At 51.5% G+C, this 22,026-nt stretch overlaps 1 protein-coding gene across 2 annotated transcripts in view; it reads left to right on the forward strand.

Moving 5' to 3' along the window:
* The window catches only part of ZNF516 (zinc finger protein 516), a 91,556-nt gene extending 70,337 nt beyond the window's left edge, over positions 1-21,219 (forward strand). Inside the window, exons 3-6 of one of the 2 annotated variants that reach the window (XM_069467864.1) lie at positions 1,714-3,186; positions 9,276-9,380; positions 10,242-10,309; positions 19,897-21,219. In XM_069467864.1, the coding sequence (XP_069323965.1) occupies positions 1,714-3,186; positions 9,276-9,380; positions 10,242-10,309; positions 19,897-19,956 (1,706 nt within the window). In that variant the 3' untranslated portion in view covers positions 19,957-21,219. The remainder of the gene's footprint in view (positions 1-1,713; positions 3,187-9,275; positions 9,381-10,241; positions 10,310-19,896) is intronic. The other variant, XM_069467865.1, reaches the window with a different exon arrangement.
* The last annotated feature ends 807 nt before the right edge of the window (positions 21,220-22,026 follow it).

Genomic DNA, 22,026 nt, shown 5'->3' on the forward strand with positions numbered 1-22,026 from the left:
AGTATTTAAAAATGAATTTAACATACTGAGCATCAGTCTGAATTAAATAAAGGCTAAGACTTCCTTTTTCTCATATTTAATTCCGGGTTAAATACATATTTTTGTCAGTGGCGCTTTCCAGAGCTATCCAGTTTGCTTTCTGAGAAACACCAGTGGCCAGGTACGACAGGCAGACAGACCTGCCTTGGTTTCACAGTAGCTTTTTGGAGCCAATAGGAGTCAGACGGTTTATTCATCCTTTGTCTCAGCTCCTCACCAGTTCTGCCGTCCACCCCGTGCTGGTGACGTTTTTCACGCGGGCACGGTCTGTAGATACCGCTCGGGAGGGGCCCCTCACCTGCCCCCTGGTGGAAACCAGCCCTGGGGGCCGGGCTCCCTGATCGGGGAAGGGCCCCCGGGCGCAGGTGCTGTCCCGGCCTGGTGCCCAACCCTTCGGAATAGGTTGGTTTTTTTTTGCTGGTTTGAGGGAATTCCTAAGTATTATCTCCAAAAATATACTTAGAACATTTTTTAAAGAACCTTCTGAGTAAGTAGATACATACCTTCCGCTGAATGTTAAAATCTCAAAAAATCTTATTTAAAAACCAGTGACATGATCTTCTCATAAGTGAACACGTGACGTTTTAATCTGCCCCCCCATGACATGGCTGTGGGACGGAGGACCACCCAGGGCTTGTGGATGACACAGAACCCCACGTTCCGTAGTGTGGAAAGTTTTAAGATACCCAGAAGCACCTCTACACCTTCTAAATTTTGGTTTCTAGATGTGAATGAATCCAGGGTCGTGAGGGCAAACTTGTGTTAAACCGAGCCGTGTCCACTTGCGGCGTAGTCTCCCCCGACTTTGGAGAAGCTTTACAACCTCAGAGCCCAGCCCACACTGTGGTGGCGGTGGTCACTGCCGTGTGGCACTCCTTAGGTGAGGGAGGACAGGTTGGACCACACCACACCTCCCAGTGGCCGAGGACTGAGCCCAGGCCACGGCAGAAACACTCCCACAGGCCTCCCCCTCAGGAACTCAGAGCTGGCTGCACCAGGACGGCCGTCGCTCTGAGCAGCCCGTGGGCGCCGGCAGGGGGTGACCTGCCCCTAGGGGGTCCCAGGTCTCTGAAGGAAACTTCTGCCATCTTGGTTTGGGACTTGAAAATTGGGTCTCACAAGGACTCATAGGCAGCCTTGGCAGATGCTGGGATGCCCTGGACAGAGCAAGCGTTTCCAGACCTGCCCCTGTGCCCACGGGCTACACCTGGATTCTCCAGTTTTCTCACCCTGGAATGATCAGGGGTGATCCTGAAGGTCCCCCACTAGCCTTAAATGGAGAGTTTTTTGAAAGTCATGTAAACCTTGTACTGTTATAAACAATTGAGTTCTTTTCCTGATTTCTAATACAACTAGACACTCTCTGTTAACTGGTACCAGTGTAGTTGTGCAGAGCTAGATAGGCAGCTATTGTATTTTTCCCCACCATCTTTTGACTCATTTTAATCAACTGGAATAAAAGAAGCCCCGGCCACTACCACAGCCTCCTGCTCGTTTGGGGAGCTCCTGACAGAGGCGTTGGGAGCAAACGAACCCCAGAATTGCCTTGTGCCGCAGACCGGCGCGTCGTCCCGGTGTGTGGAGGACGTGGCCCCTGTGGTGGTCAGACGTCCTGCCTCTGCTCTGTTCTGATGCGAGATGGTAACTGCCCCTTTTACGTTTTGCCTCCTCCAGGGGGACGGCCGCGCCGCTGCTGCTTTTCTGAAGAGGTGGCCTCAGCTGTGCTCTCCAACGGGGACCAGAGCCACAAGCTTGGAAGCAGCTCCTCAGGAAAGGACGCCAGCGAGTGCAAAGTGGGGGTCGCAGCGTCTGTCTCCATACTTGAAAACAGCCGCGGAGAGACGTCCAGAAGACAGGAGCAACCTCGGTTTTCTATTGACTTGAAGATGCCAGCGTTTCACCCCAAGCAGGAGGTGCCTGGCCCTGGAGACGGTGTGGACTTCCCTTCCGGTATGGAAGGGGCCGGCCTGCAGCTCTTGTCTGAGAGCCAGGCGAGTCACCCGAGAGAAAAGCTGTCCGATTTGCACAATAAGGAGCATTCTGGGGGAGGCAAGAGGGCGCCGGCCCCCGACCTCATCCCGCTAGATTTAAGTGCAAGGTCGACGCGGGATGACCCCAGCTATAAGGAGATGGCTTCCTCCCTGCAGGCGGCTTTGGTCATTCACCCGTGTCCTTACTGTGACCACAAGACCTACTACCCTGAGGTCCTGTGGATGCACAAACGCATCTGGCACAGGGTCAGCTGCAACTCCATGGCCCCCCCGTGGATTCAGCCCAACGGTTACAAAAGCATAAGAAACAGCTTGGTTTTCCTTTCCCGGAGCGGACGCACGGGCCCCCCGCCTGCCCTCGGGGGCAAAGAGTGCCAGCCTCTGCTCCTCGCTCGCTTCACCCGCACCCAGGTGCCAGGCGGGGTGCCCGGGTCCAAGAGCAGCTCTTCTCCCCTGGGAGCGACCGCGAAAGCCGCTAGCATGCCTAAGAATAAGGAGAGCCATTCCGGGAGCCCCTGCGCGCTGTGGGCACCCGGCCCCGACGGGTACCGCCAGACCAAGCCGGGCCACGGCCAGGAGCAGTGCAGCGCTGCGGCGCAGGGGCCCCCTCCCAAGCCCAGGCAGGAGGCCAGCTCCAAACCGGTGCCTGCCCCCGGCAGCGGGGGCTTCAGCAGAAGTGCTACCCCCACACCCAGCGTTATAACTCGGGCCGGTGCCCAGCCCTCGCCCAACAGCAAGCCGGCGGAGAAGTGCGGGGTCCCCCCGGTGGGGGCCAGCTTTGCCCCCCCAAATAAGCACAGTGCCCCGGACTCCCTGAAAGCCAGATTCAGCCCTCAGCCTCAGGGTCAGCCTCCCGCGAGAGGCGAAGGGGGCCCTCCTCCTCCTCTACCTCCCCGTGAGCCCCCTTTGAAGGCGGCCCAGGAGCTGAGGACGCTGGCCTCCTGCGCTGCGGGGCCCAGAGGGGATGCAGGCTTGCAGGCCCCGCCCGGCGTGGCCGGGGCCCCGCCCGTCCTGCACGCCATCAAGCAGGAGCCGGCGGCCGAAGGGCACGAGAAGCGCCTGGACATCCTCAACATCTTTAAGACGTACATTCCAAAGGACTTTGCCACCCTCTACCAGGGCTGGGGCGTCAGCAGCCCTGGGCTGGAGCACAGAGGTAAGATGTGTAGGCTCCCTCCTCCCCGGGCTGCCTGTGAGCACCGGGTCCTCCGTGAACCTCAGGAGCCTCCCCTGAGGTCCCGGTTGCCGCCCACCTGCCTGCGGAGAGGCCCCGTCCCGCGGCAGAGCGGCCCCGTCCCCGGATGCTGCCCTGCTGGGGACGCCTGCCCGGGTCAGTGGCCACCTGGCCTTGCCGGCCCAGAGGACAAGCTCTGCGGGGCTTCCCTCCCGCTGATGTTAATCTGGAAACCCCGGTCCGCTTCCTCCACGCTGAAGTTTGACAGGAGCAGGCAGACTTACTGCTCTTCACTTTTTTTGGTCATTTTAAACTAAGAATCAGTAGATGCTTGTTGTCCTTTTCTCTAAAAAGACAAGAGTGTCCATTTGATGTGATTATTTTAAGTTTTATTTTTATACATACCTAATTAAAAAACATACCTAGTCAGCACTCCAGTGTGAGTAAGCAAAGCCTTGCAGAGGGTGAGCGTACCATGCTAAGTCCAGAAAATGGAGTTGTGCTAAAATATCTGAAAAATGTCCTTTCAAAGGGTCATCGTCCCCCTGTGTCACTGTGAACATCTAATAGTGACGGCCCTAAGGAACTGCCATTGGTCTTCCTCGTGCTCCATCGGATATACGTGCATCGGGTGCGATGCCTTTGTTCTTAAATATAAATCGAAAATCTCTCTCACTTAACGTCTGCAACGCTGAGACATCTAAGTTCTGTTAAGAAAACAAAACAAACAAACCCCCCTGTGGAGCTCTGTCTCTCAGGCCATTGCCTAGGTGGCCCTGACCCTTCTGTGAGCAGAGCCGTCCGTCGTGATCCTGCGGTTTCTGACAGTAGGTGACCATTTGCAGTGGCCTTGAGGGTGCAAAGCTCCTGCTCCAGGAAGCTGGCAGCACCGATAGGGGTCATGGTTCAGGGTCTGGGGGAGGTGATGTCGGCAGAGAGGCCCCTGCATCTACCGTGTGACGATGTCCCAGTGGCCACGGTGCTTGGTGGCACCTGGGTCACTGGTTCTTGCCGGGGCTTTGGAACCATCTTGGCGTGAAGTGACACCTTGGTTTGTGCTCACCCTTCCCAGACGCTTACCCGTCAGAGTTTTTCCGGTGGGAGCAATTGCAGGTGTTCTCCCCGCTTGCGGGTTTTGCCGGTGACGGCCTTGCTGAGCTGGCCTTGCCCTGTCGCTCTGTTCCGCGTTGGAAGAGCCCAGTGGCCTGGCCCGTCTGCCGCTGAGGTCTGACACCTGGAGGCGTTCTGAGGCGTCTGTACCCTCCTCCTCCGAGAGCGTGCTGGGCTTGGGGTGGCACCTGGGGCGGCGCTCGCCGGGGGACCGTAAGCGCAGCCACGCGCAGCCTGACCACGGCGCTGTTTCACATTCCGACTGGGTCTGGCGTCTCGGCAGTCTGCTCCAGCCGTGCGGACGGTTGGCTAGAGGTGGAGTGCCAGAGTGTGGGTTGGCCTTTGGATGCAGTGCCAACCTGCGATATTGATGTGTTTCCCTGGAACCTGAAGCAGAGGTGGACGAGACAGGAGGGGACAGGTGAGGGCAGCCTTGTGGCGGGTGTGCCATGTTCTCGGCAGCACCCTGCCCGGTGGCCTGTCCCTCCGACGGCCGCCTTGCCTCGGAGCCAGCCTTGTGTTCTCGCCATGGTGCAGTGACTCTCCATCCTCTGCCGGGCTCATCGTTTAATTAGGTACACACTGCTGGCCCGCACGAATCACAAGGTTCTGAACCTGCCAGTCTACTCCAAGTGAGTGGCAAATGCCCACGTTTTGAAAGGCCTTTGGTGCTGCCCTGGGGGCCTGTGTAGCAGCAGTAATTGTGTCTAAGAACGTAGAGGTGAGTTTCCAGTGAAGGTTTTGAGAATTTCCAATGACAGAACTTGCAGTCAAAAGTAGCCTGAAATATTTTTCTTTTCCTTAAATTTTTTTAAAATGGTTCTAAGGCCTTTTTTTTTTTTTTAAGGGAGAGGTTAAATATTTATCTTTTGAATATGAAAAATATCAGATAGTCCTTAAAGCGTATGTGCCCTTCTTGGATTATTTATTCTTCTAATGTACACGTTGAAAACAGAGTAAGTCAGCAGATTTATGCTTCTGCAGGTCACTCTGATCTGGGTTTCTTAAGGGAAGTGTTTTAACTTCTTGGTCTTACATGATGCCTGTTAATAAGTGTATGTTTGGAATCTTGGCTCCCTGGGTGTAGAGAGCTGTAGACCAGCTTGTCTGGATCCGTGGTCCGAGTGCATGAGCAGTGTCTAGCGCCTGCGGGTCGGACTCCCACCTCCCCAGCCCTCAGCCTTAGCCTGGACTCCCGTGGCTGCTGGTCTCTACTTCGGGGCCGTCAGAGCAAGCGAGAGCTCTTCCTTGTGACCGTCCTTTAAACCTTTGAACACTGCTCTCCTCTCTTTCCTGGAGCATCCCTGGTCGTGAGCAGTTCTCTACCTGGTCTCCGGGGCCTCCAGGGTTTCCTTTCTCCTTGTTTGGGTGTTGGTTTATGTCACTCTTAAAGTATTAGGGCAGGCAGGAAATCGGCAGGCTTGGCGTGGTCTGACTGCTGGAGAAGTGGACAGATTATTAGTGTGTCCTGTTTAAAGATGCCACTTCTGTTACCGCAGCCTAGGATACGTGTGCAGCCACAGAAAGTTACTGAACATACTGGTAACTAAACTTTCTCAGGTCCCCCCCAGTTTCTGCTCAGCCACTCCTCTGTCGTCGTGTGTACACAGTTGACTGCGGAGTCGTGAGTCCAGAATCTCTCTGCATTCGTCCCCTAGTCAAGTGAGTCTTTCCGACCTGTCTCCTGCGAGTGCCGCAGCACCTGCTGGGTCTCGAGTCTTTCATGCCACGTATTTGCCCGTCTCCCAGTTGAGTGTCATCTGCAGGTGCGGAGACCACGGCTTCTCTGTCTGTGGTCCTTGACCACGCGTACTGCTGGGGCAGCATCTCCTAGTCGGGAGGCAGAAATACGCGGAGAAGAACCGTCTCAAAGAGTGGGAAGTCGGCTGTTGTGCAAGGAAGTGGTGGTGGCCCTAGAACTGTGATCCTGTGGTTCTCAGTGATGTGTTCCAGGTATACAGGGGACGTTGTTACAGGGACGCCCCTGAGACATCAAGTTTTATGCAGAAGTTAAGAAAGATACATCTCAGAGACTTTTTCTCCCACCTCTGTTTGGATGGTGTTTCTGTAGAAACGAATAGTGTAGAAACCCACCAAAAGAGGAAGGAAATGACCATTGTCACCTCCCTTAGGGGCTTTATAGACTAACCCTGTAAGGGTAAAAACCACTGCATTTTCTGTAATTATTCTGCAGTGTGACTGCCGTGTCTGTAAACATATATGAATAGCACATAAGTACTTTATTGCTGTCATAGCAATAAAATAATTATCTGTGTGTTTAGACTCCATGGCCTATGTTAAATGGTAATATGAATTTTAGAATAAAAAATTGATAATAGAATGAGATAATTCTAGATAAGATAATATAGAAAGTCTTTCTTGTTGGGATAAGAAAATAATTTATGCCCGGGATACATTACTGTTAATATTAGGAGGAGGATGAAAGGTTTGTGCTTGCTCGAGCGATTACATCCTTTGTTTGTAGAATCTGTTTTCTCCTCCTCCCCCTTCCAGGTGGCACGCCGCAGTTAACAGAATGAAATCTGGCAGGGCTGCGTGTCCCTTTTTGAGGATCTCAGCCTTTTTCTTTCACTTTAAGGCCACTTTGTCTACACAACTCAAGTTTCTAGGTCAGAGAGTTGGAGCTGCTTGCTCACCAGGTAGTCTTCAATTCAAATGAAGTTTATAACCTTTTTGATTCACTCAGAATTTTGGAGCAGCTCGGGCATAATGTTACTGACCATAAAGGGCAAGTGTCCTCTCTTTAGTAAGTAAAGAGAAAGTGATATGATGAAGTGCACGGGGGGAGTGCGTGTGCGTGCACATGCGTGCGTGCCGACGCATACTTAACTCGGGGAAGTGAGGGTGGTGAGTGGAGTGCGGTGTTCCCGCCCTTGCTAGTTTGCATGGGAAATAGCCAGCCAACGTAATGACTGAGAGGACAATTACAATGCCTTAGTGTTCCAATATGGTGACTGCTAGACACAAACGACATGGTAGCGTTGTCACCATTAACAGGTGTCTCGTGTGGGCATAGAGTGGACGTTCAGAGGCCGTCGAGACTCTACGTGGGAATTGATGACCAAAATAACTGTCAGAGATTATTTTCATAAGAGCTCGCCTGGCTGGTGTCGATAATGAAAATGAATGGGAAACAGAATAGCTTTTAAAGTTTACATTTTCTTAGACCAAATTAAGAGGAAGGGACGATATTCCCGAAAGGTTAACTATGTCAGCTACTTGACAAATTCTTCCCGTTGTTTTCACCCTGGACGTGGACAGTCAGAAGCGCTGTAATCGGGGTGGCCCAGGGCAGGCTCCCCAAGCTGCTGCTCCGGCCAGCTCGCTTGGGTAAAGGCAGGTTCCTTAGACAGTTGGATGTTGTAGCTCCGTGGCACATGCATAGTGTTCAGGAGCTTTCTCCCGTCCCGTGGCCTGTCTCTCCGCTCTGTTGCTTCCTTGGTGCAGAAGCTTTCTAGTTTGAGGAGATGCTGTTTGTCTGTTTTTGCCGGTGCTTTTGGAGTCATATCCAAAAAATCACTGCGCAGGCTGAGCCTCAGAAAGAGGGTGTGTGACGTGGCAGAGACGGGGGGCACGGGGACAGCAGGAGTCACCCCCTGGGGCATCTCATGGCTGCCAGTGCGTGGACACCCTGCTCCTAGAACCTAGTCTGTGGTCTTTCATCAGTGGCCGTCGGGTGAATGTTGGTTAATATTTTTCTTTATTACTTTTTTAGTGTTCCTGAATAAGGCAACGGGAAATCGAGCACTTGGTGGGCAAATTCTTAAATTTCTGTGTTTCATTTTCATGATCTGTTAAATAAGAAATTTGACAAGATCTGCCTCACAGTTCATAAACACTACTGTGATGTGAAAAGGATTTTATGTTATTTTTACCTGTTGAGCCTGTCTGAATTAGGGCAGGAGGAACAATATTGAGGATTTGCCTTTTGACTAATTTGATGGAAGTACCCTTTTGTCGTGCCTCTCATTTGCCTTTTACGTTCAAATGTCAGGCTTAAGATGCACAAATACTCAGCTAGACAAAATAGCATTTTAAAAAGTTATTGCCACAGGCATAACCTTTCTATTAATAGTCAATATTTTGTGTCCTGTTGAGTCACCGCGGAGCATCACGGCGGCACGCGGGCCCAGGGGGCACCCTGGGAGCCACTGTTACATGAAACTGAGCCTTTTCTCCAGAGAGGAAAGGTGCGCACACGAGGGCACCCCCTCTGCCCCCTTTTCCAGTCACAGCCCAGAGCGTCTTTTTGGACCAGCAGGGCGCACAAAACAGTGCTTTGGGTCCAAGGTTGTCACGTGATCTTTGGAGAAAAGGCGGGGTTTTCGTGTGGCCCAGCGAGTGTGGCCCCCCGGCGCTGCTGCCTGGCCGTGGCCATTCTCGGGTGTCCCCTGGTCTGGGCTCCTGGCCATGTCACAGCAGCTGGCGGGGGCTGGGGGGGGCGCAGAGGGCCGCGGTGGCCCTGCTGCTGACGGCGCGCTGCACCTGTCTCCGGGGACCGCAGCCCGGGGCGGCCGCTCTGGTCCGGCTCTGTTGTCCCGTGCCCGGTCTCTGTCACGCAGTGTCACTCTGATTTGCCAGACATGCCGCTTGACAGAGCCGGTGCTGCCGGGCGGCCATCCAGATGCTCAGAGCCACACGCGCCTGACACGCAGACTGGCGGGCGCCCCGCGTGCCGGTGCCGGTCCCGGGGAGCGGTTTTTAATTCGCTGTAATTTATGCATCCTCGCAGTCCTGAGAGTGCCCGGCCTGTCAGCCACCCAGAGATGAAGGCTGACAGTTGTCACCCAGGGTCTGAAGGTAGCCTCACGTGATGACACGCTAGACAGACTAATGATGTTCTCCTCTCGCCTCCCCTCACTCTCCCCCTCCTCACCTCCACGCCACCCCTGCCACGGCCACGCCACCATCACCGCCACGCCACCGCCACGCCACCACAGGGACGCTCCGGACGCAGGCCCGGCCAGGAGACTTCGTCTGTGTCGAGTGCGGGAAGAGCTTTCACCAGCCCGGCCACCTCAGGGCCCACATGCGGGCGCACACAGGTACCCCCTGCCCGAGTCCCCGCGGGGAGCCTGGGGAGAGGGGCTCTGTGTCCGTGGCTTGATTGCCCACAGCTGTGGACACGGTGAGCCTGGAGCCCCTGCCGGGTGAGGCCAGGCCACCACCTCCGGGATTACACACCAGGCTCCCCCATTCAACACCTGAAATGGCGTGTTGAGGTTTTTTGGTATCCAAGTGCCCTGTGGTTTAATTTGAGATAAGCCTGTTTGCAAACGTTCCATTTTAATTAGTGACTGACTCCTCAGAAATGAATATGCTAATGAATCGTATTGCCCCCAGCACAGACTGAAATCAGAGCGCCCCTTTCAGCATAACATACGGTTGGTTTATCTCCTCGTTGGCCCGGACTAGACTCTGGGGGCTGTACCTGGACCCCCCTTGGCCTGGGCGGTGATGCACGGCAGACCCTGAGCCTTTCCGGAAAGGGCTTGCTTGGGGCCCGTCAGCCAGGTACCCCGGGAGCTCCAGAGAGGCAGGGAGCTGAGGTTCTGCATCAGAAGTGGGGAGGCGGCAGGCACAAGCCAGCCTGATACAGAGTGACACAGGCCAAATGGTAAGTGATGCAGGAAGCGGGTCCCTTCACACACATGCCCATAATTAATGTTGTCAGCGATCGCTTTCTTCAGCCGCGGAGTCTGAATTAAAAAGGGCAGTGGCCCCAGGCAGCCATTATCACAGTCTCTTACTGTAAGTGTTACGGTAAATTGGTATTTTCCGGCCACAGGCTCGGCGCTGGTATCTTTTTTTCGTGAAAGTGCTTAATCTGTAATGGACTTCATTTAATGTGCACGTCCCGGGGAAGCTCGCATGCTCGTGTGTTAACAACCCCCTTGTTCCCACAGTGGTGTTTGAGTCGGACGGACCCCGGGGTTCTGAAGTTAACACCACCTCCGCAGAGGCCCCCAAACAAGTAGGTCTCACGATTAATTGGGTGTCTGGGTTTGGATGTGGCAGCCGGGAAAAGTTGCACCGTGATGCTCATCACTAAAGCACCAGATATTTTTTTTGTTTTTACTAGATGTGTAAATAATTTGACGTTGCTTTGATTCAGAGCCTGACCCTTCAGGGCAGTCTGTAGGCGACTCCTGTGGGTCGAAGGTCGTGTTGGCCATGAAGTACACGTTGAGGTGCAGACAGCTGTGCTTGTTGGTGGCGTTGGGAACGAGGGGATTAGTAGAGATTGGTGGTGACATAAAACACTGGAAACTCCTGCTTTTTCCCAAGATGTTTTTGGGTGTGAGTTTCCTTGAGAACAGATTATGTTTAGCCTTCTTTAAGAACGTTATTTTTGAATGACTCCTTAAGAAATGTTTCCTGTTCAGGGTGGTGTTTCTTGGCAGTGTGCTCTGTTCCTCTGCGTCGCGAACAGTGCCGGGTGGCACGGTGCAAAGAAGCACCTGTGTGCATGCACACATGATGTGTCACCACGCAGGTGACTTCCGTGCACGAGCCACTCAGCAGGCACGGGACGTGCGGAACGCCGGCCTGTGCTGCGGCTCCGAGTCCGTCTCCGAGGCACCTGCCCTCGCAGTGGGATCCCCTGTCGTCCCGGGCTGGGAGCACGCGCTGGTTATGGCTCTTTTCTCTGTCTCTCCTAGGGAACGTCATGCCCTCCTCCTGTCCTCACACAGGCATTCTCTGCGCAGCTTTCTAACCCGTTGCCTCAGAAGGTCCCGTAACTGCAGGCTCCCCCCTGGTCAGTGAGGGGAGAGTCTCTCGGCCACCAGAGTAAACGCCCCCAGGCCTGTCTGGGAGGTGCGTGTCCGGCCTTGCAGGTCTCCTGTCTGTGGGATTCCTGGGCGTGGGTGAGGGCGGCTCCGCCTTGCAGGTGTCCTCTCTGTGGGATTCCTGGGCGTGGGTGAGGGCGACTCCGCCTTGCAGGTCTCCTGTCTGTGGGATTCCTGGGCGTGGGTGAGGGCGGCTCCGCCTTGCAGGTCTCCTGTCTGTGGGATTCCTGGGCGTGGGTGAGGGCGACTCCGCCTTGCAGGTCTCCTGTCTGTGGGATTCCTGGGCGTGGGTGAGGGCGGCTCCGCCTTGCAGGTCTCCTGTCTGTGGGATTCCTGGGCGTGGGTGAGGGCGCCTCTGCCTTGCAGGTCTCCTGTCTGTGGGATTCCTGGGCGTGGGTGAGGGCGGCTCCGCCTTGCAGGTCTCCTGTCTGTGGGATTCCTGGGCGTGGGTGAGGGCGACTCCGCCTTGCAGGTCTCCTGTCTGTGGGATTCCTGGGCGTGGGTGAGGGCGACTCCGCCTTGCAGGTCTCCTGTCTGTGGGATTCCTGGGCGTGGGTGAGGGCGGCTCCACCTTGCAGGTCTCCTGTCTGTGGGATTCCTGGGTGTGGGTGAGGGCGGCTCCGCCTTGCAGGTCTCCTGTCTGTGGGATTCCTGGGCGTGGGTGAGGGCGACTCCGCCTTGCAGGTCTCCTGTCTGTGGGATTCCTGGGCGTGGGTGAGGGCGACTCTGCCTTGCAGGTCTCCTGTCTGTGGGATTCCTGGGCGTGGGTGAGGGCGGCTCCGCCTTGCAGGTCTCCTGTCTGTGGGATTCCTGGGCGTGGGTGAGGGCGGCTCCGCCTTGCAGGTCTCCTGTCTGTGGGATTCCTGGGCGTGGGTGAGGGCGGCTCCGCCTTGCAGGTCTCCTGTCTGTGGGATTCCTGGGCGTGGGTGAGGGCGGCTCCGCCTTGCAGGTCTCCTGTCTGTGGGATTCCTGGGCGTGGGTGAGGGCGACTCCGCCTTGCAGGTCTCCTGTCTGTGGGATTCCTGGGCGTGGGTGAGGGCGACTCTGCCTTGCAGGTCTCCTGTCTGTGGGATTCCTGGGCGTGGGTGAGGGCGGCTCCGCCTTGCAGGTCTCCTGTCTGTGGGATTCCTGGGCGTGGGTGAGGGCGGAGGCGATTAAGACCTCGAGGAGTCTCTGGAGTCCCTGTGGTCTCGTGAGGCTCCACAGACCCTGGAAAATCATTGTCGTTTGTTGCACGGGAGGGAAGAGGGGGGGACATGGAGCGGCTTTGCCAAGGGCCTGCTGCTAACCGGTGACTGAGCTGGGTGAGAACTGACATCACCCAATCAGGGCTTTCGTGTATTTTTTTTTGAATTTCTATCAGAATTTCTGTTTTTGCTAAAGGCCTTTTACTCCTATATCATGGACAAAATGCCTTGTCATTTATTACAGTTTTTTAGTAAACGGCTTCTGTCTCTCTTAAAAGAAACCTATAGTTTTAGAATGTAAGACAGTTGTTTCATGATGCTATGACCATTTATGAAATAAATATAACGTCTGGCCAAATAGTGAATTACACGATTTCCGAATGCACGTGACCCCAGTTAAGTTAGGCAGTGCTGTCCTTTTTAACAGAAGTCAAACCCCCTTGCCACAAAAGGGCCCCTGCGATGTGTCTGTGGGGTGTGGTGACAGGGGGGCCAGGCCGTCATTGAGAATCACACGTGAGATCACAGCTGGAGTGACGTCCAGGTGTTTCTGCTCACCCAGGTGACCTGTTAGATCCAGCCGAGACCTGGCTTTTGGGGAAGAGTGTCTGCCAAGGGCAGGAAGCACTGGGCTGTGAACACCCTGGGGAGATTCTCCAGGAACACACGTCGGTTTATTTGCTGACTGTTAATACTGTCTAAGCTTCCTTATGATGCTTGTCACGGGGAGACGTAGGAGATCAAACAAGCAAATCACTAAGAAATAATTTCAAATTATTTCTGTCTTCTCAGTGATGCTGGGAATTCGTAATTGTTACTCATCCTTGATTCTGATACAGAAAGGATGTATTTATGTGGCTGTCTCTGCAAACTAACATGCTGTGATTTCACACTTAACACCAGCCAGCCTCTCAGTTTCCAGTTTGCAGTGACTCAGCGTTTGGTCTTAGTGCGTGAGGGTGTCAGGCCTAACGCAGTAGCAACTCTCGGTGCAGAGATCTCCGTGAGTCACTTTCCTTGCGTTTGGACGGCAGTGGTGGCTCCGGCCACAGCATGGAAACCGAGCGAGGTTTGTGGGCTCTCTCGTGGTAGCAGCTGGTTTGCCTAATTCTGTGTTTGAGACCCTGGCCTTTGATAGGACTTTCTGTCCCTCATTCAGTACATCTGAAGTAGCTTTGGTTGATGTATCACTGAAGGTTCCGGTTCTCTAAGGAGATTCCATTTTCTTTAACATTCTTTGGAACTCTATCTTTAAGAATCCCCACGGAGATTTGTTGGCTAGAATAATTGAAAGCCCATCACTAATAGGTAGAGGTTTAAATCTTAGGGTTCTTTTTTCTTATCCTGTACTTCTCGTTGTTTACAAAAAATCCTAACTGCAGTGTTCAATTTAGGCTGTGTTACAGACTTATAGAGCAATTTTCTGTAGTTATTTATGTCTAGAACTGACTCATACTTATCAGCCATGTTCTTTTTCAGGTCTAGAGTGCTTTACTAACATTAATTAATATTTAAATCAGGTTCTTTTCCTGTGGGCTTTAGAAGCTGTGGTTCATAGCTTTTTTTTTTGTTGTTTGCTCAGACAACACTGTGTACTTATGCAGAAATTATTTGATGTGACACTGGAAGTTGATGGACTTTTACAGATGTGCGTAATAGATGCTGCATTATTTAACTGAAGCAGTATTTGGAAATTCAGTTTCATGATCATTTATTCACTTGTTAACAATACTTACTGAGCACCCACCGTGTGCCAAGCCCTGTACAGGATATTAAGAAACAGCACAAATCCTTTTCCTGCATCCTTGGTTCTGAAGGTCCTTGGGGGTTGAGGCCAGGGGGCAGGGCGGGGTGGGCAGCGCTGGGACGCGGCGAGGGCCCGTTAGCAGACTCAGGTGCTTGGAAGTCCGTGCTCGGGGCAGAGGGATACATGTTCCCGGGAGGAAGCTCAGCGCACGGGAGGACCCAGAGTGGGCAAGCAGGTGTGTCGGAGGGACTATGTGGTCATCGGCGTGGCTGGGGAAGGGAGCGTGAGCGTGGGTTGGAGATACAGGCAGATTTCATCCTGAGGGCAGAGGAGGGCCCTGAGCAGGGCGACTTCCTCAGCATCATATTGTCAGAAAGACGATCAGAGTGGCCTCTCCTGGGGATGGCTCTGTGGTGGCTCCAGGTCAGGGCTGAGGACCCCTGGGAGGCGCTTGGGCTTAATCCCAGTGATACAGCTGGGCTGGGCTGGGGGAGGGCCAGGCTGGAGGAGAGCTGCGGGTCTGAGCGGGGTTCGGGAGGAGGCAGGACACAGGGACTGGGCGTGGGAGGGGAGGGTAAGGGAGAGGAGGAACTGAGTTGACCCCAAGTCTGGCTTAAGGCTCCGGCCCCGAGGACGATCCATTCCGTGAGCCCGGAAGGAGGAGCAGAATGAAACCATTTTCAGATGAAATTCAAGTTACGTTTGAGATGCCTCTTGGAAAGCCAAGTAGGAGCGTGCAGTGGGCAGGTGGATGTGTGGGTTTATAAAGTGGAGAGGGAAGCTCCTGGTGGAGAAAGTATGTATTTAATAGCTGTCAACATTTAAACTCATTCAGAGTCCGCTAATCCTACCCTGAGAGACTTGAATGATGTGAATTGTTAGTATGTTGGGATATTGAGTAGAAGGCTGTGACTTTGATTAGGCATGTTTACTTAACCTGTCTCCTTGTCTATAAAATAATGACAGTAGTGTGACGGATTTCGCATCTCAGGTGTACACGTGGCAGACGCACCGTGCCTGACAGAGCACACGAGTTAGCGGCTGTCAGTTTCCCTACAGCTGGGCAGTTGTCCCAAGTGACTGCAGCAAGCGCACACGCAGCGTGAGCGCTTGGGTGCTGCGCACACGTAAGCACATACACACACACACACACACACACACACACATTTATGCTCATGGAGACATGGTAGATCATGCTGTGCAACTAAATTCAGTGGCTTCTTTTCTTTACCAGGTGTCTTGTGGCTTCTGTGGAACCTGCCCGTGTGCATCTTGTTAGGTTTGTTCCAGGTGGGAACCCGAAAAGCACGAAGCGCAGAAGGTGGTTAATGCAGAACTTAGGCTTGTGGAACAGTAGCTGCAGGGGTCTGGAGAGTCCTCAGGGGCTGTGAACCTGACAGGTAGTTGCAGCCAGCTCTCCTATCGCCCCGATAAGGACGGAACCGCCCCCTCCCTTATCTCTACGGGACGGGACTGACACAGGGGTCCCGGAAATTGGGTGTTTAAAAAAATTTTTTATTGCAGCGGCTGTTCTGGCCCAGGTGCTCACTCCCCCATAAGAAACCCTCTGTAAAACCCAAGGCTTTCCCTCCCTCAGGGTGGATGCTCTTTGGCCCCCACCCATCTGCACCCAGATGCATTTTGCTACACATGAGGCTTCATGGGTGTGTGTCTGTCTGTCTCTCTCTCTCTCTCTCTCTCTCTGCTCCGGACCTGACATCTCTCGTTTTTTTTTGTGTAAGCGACTAGTTGTTAGTCGGTGCAGGGAATCTGCTGGTCTGAGAAAGCACTGTCGGCAGAGCCGTGGTTACCTAGCTCGCTGCACTCTCTCCAGAAGCCCTGTGGGTGGCGGACGGACGAGGTAGAACCACAGAGCAGCTGCCCTAACTTTGTCATAGCGATATTTGAATTTTCTGTACTAGAAAAATCTCACAGATCCTAATATTGCCACGTCTCTCAGTTACGCAGTTCAGCAGGCAGGAGGTCCAGGTAAACCTGCTCAGATGGATTGGGCTCATCATAGGTCAGAGCAAAGTTCTCAGCAGCGCACAGATGCACTTTGAGGAGAAATGAACTATTTTCCTTTTGCCGTGTTGCTGGTAGCAGTCTTTTCAGCAACGCCTCTTCTGCGTGACCGGCATGTACTTGAGGAGACCCCACAAAGCCTCTCTACAGCCAGGTGGTCACACGGTCATTTCTTGAGGGATGCAGTTCCTTTCCAGGTAGTGAGAGTGGGGAGTGGAGCCGAAGCGTCGGACGTTGGAGATGCTGGTGAAATGACGCGGCTTCCGGGAGGGAGGGAGGCAGGTGTGCTCACGGCATCTCGCCTCGGAGCAGCTCATTCTTTCTCATCCATCGTCCGCAAACTAGGAAACCCTTAAAAGGGTTCAGCCGTCGTGGGAGCGTCCAGCTCAGGGTGATTCTTCCAAACCGGAGGGAACAAAGGTGCTTGTCGCTGGTGCCTCTTGTGTCGTGGTTTAAGACAAGAGCTAATACTTAACCAAGTTCTAAATGAGGGGAAGAGCTCATGTATATTGTCATTTTTAAGAGGCTTTGTCATATGTTATATTTAGCACAACTGAGTGTATGTTTAGTTTCTAGTAATCATCCGTTTTATCATTAGAAAGAACACTTTTTGACAATATGCTGAAATATGGGTGTTATTGATCTATGGATGTTGGAGAAAAAAACTAGGAAATTTGTTTAGTGTTGTGGAGAAATAATTTTTTTTCTATTATATCATTGCTAAACATTAGAATTTAAAATAATTTTGAAACCAAGAAAAATTATCCCCCACCCCCAACTGGTTTTGGGATTGAAAAGTCCAGACCAAGTGCTGAAATATGAAATCTGGTGTTTTGATTTGTTTGGACTCCTTGCCAAAATTTAAAGACTATGATTAATAGTTTATTTTTTATTATTCTAAATGTTATTTTAAAATAGTTAAGCTGGAGAAATAATTCCATTAATCACAATAACAGGAAGTGAAAAAATAAATGGCAACCTAATTTGTCTCATTTTTAGCTATGGATATTACAATGCAAATGATGGAGAAATCATGTAGGTTGGTGTATTTGAATACATGTGTAATCTATTTTTAGTGTCACCTTTAGATTCTCAGCATCGCAGATCAAATTTTGAAATTCAGCTCATTTGTTTAAGCCTTTCTTATTCATGAAACCAGGCAAGCATCTTGAAACATGCTATCCGTTTTCTCTAAGTATCCATGCTAAGCAAAGTCATGAATAGCGTTGGTGCCTTATCCAAAATGACCACAGTCACGTAAGCCCCTGTTGATTACGGCTTGTCGGGTGAAAGGCATCGTCAATACGGTGTCGTGTGTAAGTAATTGGTCTTAGGCATTTAGCGTCATGCCTTGCCCCTTAGGCAGACCTCGATTTGGAGACCGCGAGGTTCCTGCAGCAATACGGCTTTCTCGTGTACTCGTGTTGATCCACGCCCATTTCTACATACACATTCCCTTTCCTTATAAAGCAAATACGGGGAAAAGTAGACCTCATAAAGTCCCAGAAGTCAGCATCCATCCCTGAACACTGAAATACCTTTAAGAAAGACAGTATTTCTTTCTGCATTTTACTGAAAAGCCCACAATTCACAGCTGCGAAAAAGAAAAGCCACATTTTCTAAAAGCAGGCTTCTCATTTTTTGACTACTCTTTTCCTTGTGGGAGGAAGAAGCAGGTTGGATGTGCTCAATGTCACAGTGTGTCCGCTGATGTTAAGTGTTTCTGCAACTCCCTTCTTCCGTATTTCATCCACTTCTTAAGAACCTTGAAGGGCTGCTGTTCTGAATAACAAAATGGTGCCTCCAATGAATCAGTAATTTACAACAGCTCTTAAAAAAGGAGGTATCTGAACACATCCCTTCAGTAATGAAGAAAACAGGCATCTGTGCATCTGGAATTAGGAACACAATGTAACTCATTGTTTGGGTTATCTAGATTTTGCAGTTCTCTAAAATTAGTGTTTTTGAAAACTTTGGCCAGGTGCGGTGGCTCATGCCTGTAATCCAGCACTTTGAGAGGCTGAGGTGAGAGGATCGCTTCAGGCCGGTGGTTCAAGACCAGCCTGGGCAACATAGTGAGACCTTGTCTCTACAAAAACTAATAATAAAAAAAAAAAAAAAAATCAGCCAGGCGTGGTGGCATGCACTTGCAGTTCTAGCTACTTGGGAGGCTGAGGCGGGAAGACGCTTGAGCCCAGGAGTTCGAGGTTATGGTGAACGATGATCTGCACTGCCGCCTGGCCGACAGAGGAAGAGCCTGTCTCGGACAAAACAAAACAAACAACTTCCTGAGCCCTGCATTTTAAAACTTTAGGCATTTTTGGGGAGAGAGCCATCTTCTTGTCACCCCTGGGGCGGTGCATTGGTACTGACCACCTGTCCTTTGTACTCGTCCGAGGCACGTTTGTGAAGAGATGCCGAGGTGGACGTACCCGGGGATGTGGTCTGCGTGGAGTCTAGACACGTACGCGTGTTCACTCACAGTCTGCGACCACTTCTCAGAGTCCCTGGCGTGCGTTTGACACGTGGAGACATTCAAGGCCACACACCCGGCAGCTAACAGGAACTCCCATTTTCCTCACCTTGCCGATCGCGTTCAGCGCCGGTTCTGAGGGAGCCGCGTCAAAGACGAATCCCTCCCGTCGGAACCCCGGAGGTCCCTCTGTGGCCTGACCCGGCCGTGCAGAAATGTAAAACATCTTCCTCCATCTACTGCAGGACATTCACCCGCTACTTAAGGAAGTTTTATCACATCTCTCATTCGGTTACTGTTTCCTACATTTCAAATAAACTGCCACCTACACCGCTGTGCCCACCCCCAGCCCCTCATAAAATCGTGTTGAATAATTCTTGACTTCCACTCGGGGTTGACCGGTAGATGTCAGAAACGCAGGGCCAGCTTTACACGGGAGTTTTCTGAAACTATTAACCAAAGAGAAGCACTTAATTCAGTATGTCAGCCAGACCTTTTCCCCCTCTTATTTCCAGGGCTCCTGTAGGCATAGCTGGAAACCAGTTAGAATTTTACGTGAGTCCTGTAGTGTATGCATGTTAATTTCAAGCAGTTGGTTTCACTTCGTCAAGACTGTAGCTGAAGGTTAATGCAGTTAAGTGAGATTAATCTTGCCGTGTTGTTCTTGTGCTCAGATTGTAAACGCCGTTGTGCAGACGGCCTTGCTTCCAATGCCATTGCAGAGCACCCTCTGAGGGCGGCCGGCTCACATTCGTCCCGTTTTTATCTTGCGGTTCACTTGACTTCAGAATACTCCTTCTCCTTTGCCAGCGTGGTCATTATTTATGGAAATTGGTGAAGGCGCTCTCGAGTTCTGACAGACCTCTGTGAGAGCCGTGCTTGTCTTTTTGTCTGTGTGGCCCCAAATCCAGCCTTGTTTTGGAACCATCATTCACTGGTAAATCTGTTTTGTACCAGAGAATGTTGCTTTTTGGAATCCCTCTCTAATCCCATCCTGCCATCTTTTCCCCTTTTCCCCAGAGCTGACTCAGACACCGTGATTTGCCGTTCGTTCTTACAAGGGAAACAGAGAAGTCCGGTGATCCTTTCTTAAATCACGGGAGATGATTTTTTAAAGCTGCCTGTCTGTGAGGCACCAAGGCAGATGTGAACGACTTCATGCGCGTATAAAACAAGTTACAGCTGAAGTCGGGGGACCCTTGCTTCCTTGGCGAGTTGGCTCCGCGAAGGTCACTGTTTGTGTTCGTGGGTGTTGATTAGAAAATTAATAGGAAGAAATGCATTTAGAAACCAAAAGACATAAATGAGCTTTTCTGTTGTTTCCTTTTTCTCACCCAGGGGAGAGACCATTCTAACACAGGTACCGTCCACACAGTGCCTCTCGGAAAGGGAACCTAAAGACATACTTCCGACGCCCCTGGACACCCCCGTGATGTCCCGGCAGCCTCCCGCTAGTGACCACGAGCACCTGTGGAAGAGCAGCCGGGGGACTCCCGACCGAACACCTCAAACCCTGGAGCCGCTGAGCTGGTGGAGACTGCAGGGAGATGCCTCTCCTTGTTGGACATTTAAGAATAAATGAAGATGCTATACTCTAGAGTTACATGTAGATACTGTGTACACGTATGTGTGCTCACCGACCATAGTCCTGTATTTTCTTATGCTACACAGTGGCGCTGGCACACTGTAGGGACGCCAGGCATCTGTCTTACTCGAGACAAGTTTGAGACACTGGAAAAAGATACTCGTGTGTGTGGGACAGAGTGGAGAAGGTAAGCACTGTGGCAGGAGCCTCCGACGCGCTGGGACTGTGGAGATGAAGTCCGAGCAGAAGGCGGTGGCTTGAGGTTGATAAAGTATTAATACTACTGCCTCTCCTTGTCTTAGTGGGTATTTAAAATAGTGAATAGAAGAGAAGCAGGAGGTGGCGTTCAGGTGCTGTGGAAATCAGGCCTGGTGGCGTGGGAGCCGCTGGCAAGACCCCAGCCCTCCCCCGGCTCCGTGGCATTACCCTCCGGGGCCGTCTGCACTTCCCGTGCTCGCTCCGTGTCCCCACCACGTGTCCCGAGGGGTCCGGCAACGGAGACACGTCTGGGGGGGTGCGTGTACTCTGCTTTGGAACAGAGAGCTAGTTAACACTAAGAAAAGCAGGCGGCTTTGTGTATTCTCAGGACCTTTTTGTAACAGGGCTACATTCTGCAAACTGCTCGCAAGGGAAGACGACGTGTCTTAACACATCACTCAGCCACCGGGTCCTCCTGATTCGGACCTGTTTTAGCGATGGCAAAAGAATCCCTGAGCAGATCGGGGGGCCCTAGGTCACTGGGGTACTGATGCTCGGGGAGCTTCTGTCTTCTCCCCCATCTCTCCCCCTGTACCCCCCCAGCAAGTAGGTGTCTTTTCTCGTTGGGCCTGGTGACCTCCACGGGACGAATAGCTTCGTTCACGGAGGGTGGGGGTCCCCAGGCCTGTGGGTGGGGCGGCTTTATATACCTCTTCCTTAGTAACGCAGATGCAAGTCTTTGTGGTGGGGGTTAGGCCCATAACAGAGGATCTTAAACCACGCAGTGTACGCAGTTTAAATTGTATTCCACAGATATAAATATTTTCTTTTCCTGTTGCCGTGACACTGTGTGTGACGGTGATATTTCTGAGAGTTTCAGACTTTTGCACATATGATTTTATGCATTATCAAAAGTTACTGCTGCCTTGAATGAAAATGTTATGTGAAAGTTTTTGCAAAAGCTTTACTAGGTTTTTTTTTTAATTGTGAAATTTTGTAAAGGCAGGAAATGGAGTAAAACGAGCATGCTAAATATATTTTTCAAAAAAAGCAATAATTTTACATGTACAGAAATTATCCTAACCTTTAATACTGGTGAGAACGACAGTTTACTTAATACAGTAATGGATTAGTGCAGTTTTTGTAGAAAATGGGCTTCTGATACGAGACTTGTTTAAACACACACACACACACACACACACAGACCCTGAAGTGTGGTTTCCTTGTTCTAATTATTATATTATTATTATTATTGTTGTTGTTATTGTTATTAGTTAATGTTTGGTTCTGGATTCTACTTGTTACTGAGTTTAAATTACTTGACGGTTCAGGTTACTTTGCAACACTTGCAAACAATGCAATGTAACTGGCTAGCTTATACATATATATATTATTTTTTTTTTACTTATTTTTTTCCTGATATTCTTACACCAGGTATGTACGAGAATGCCCTGTCCTGTTGGTATAACTGGGAGTATCCAGTGCAGATACTCTTACGTGACTGTAATGGGCTGTTCTGTAAAGTTATTTTGAGCAAAGTTGCGGAGACTCATCCCTCTGTCCACCTAAGAAATCAAAGTTTCTTTCTGTTGATTTATGTGGGATCATTTCAGTGGTTTTCCCAAAGTGATAATTTCTGCATTTCCTGGCGTTTATTTTCTTGGCTGAAAGTAAGTGGTGGCAGT

Source organism: Eulemur rufifrons, chromosome 5 (genome assembly GCF_041146395.1).
Source record: "Eulemur rufifrons isolate Redbay chromosome 5, OSU_ERuf_1, whole genome shotgun sequence".
NCBI classification, from domain to species: domain Eukaryota; kingdom Metazoa; phylum Chordata; class Mammalia; order Primates; family Lemuridae; genus Eulemur; species Eulemur rufifrons.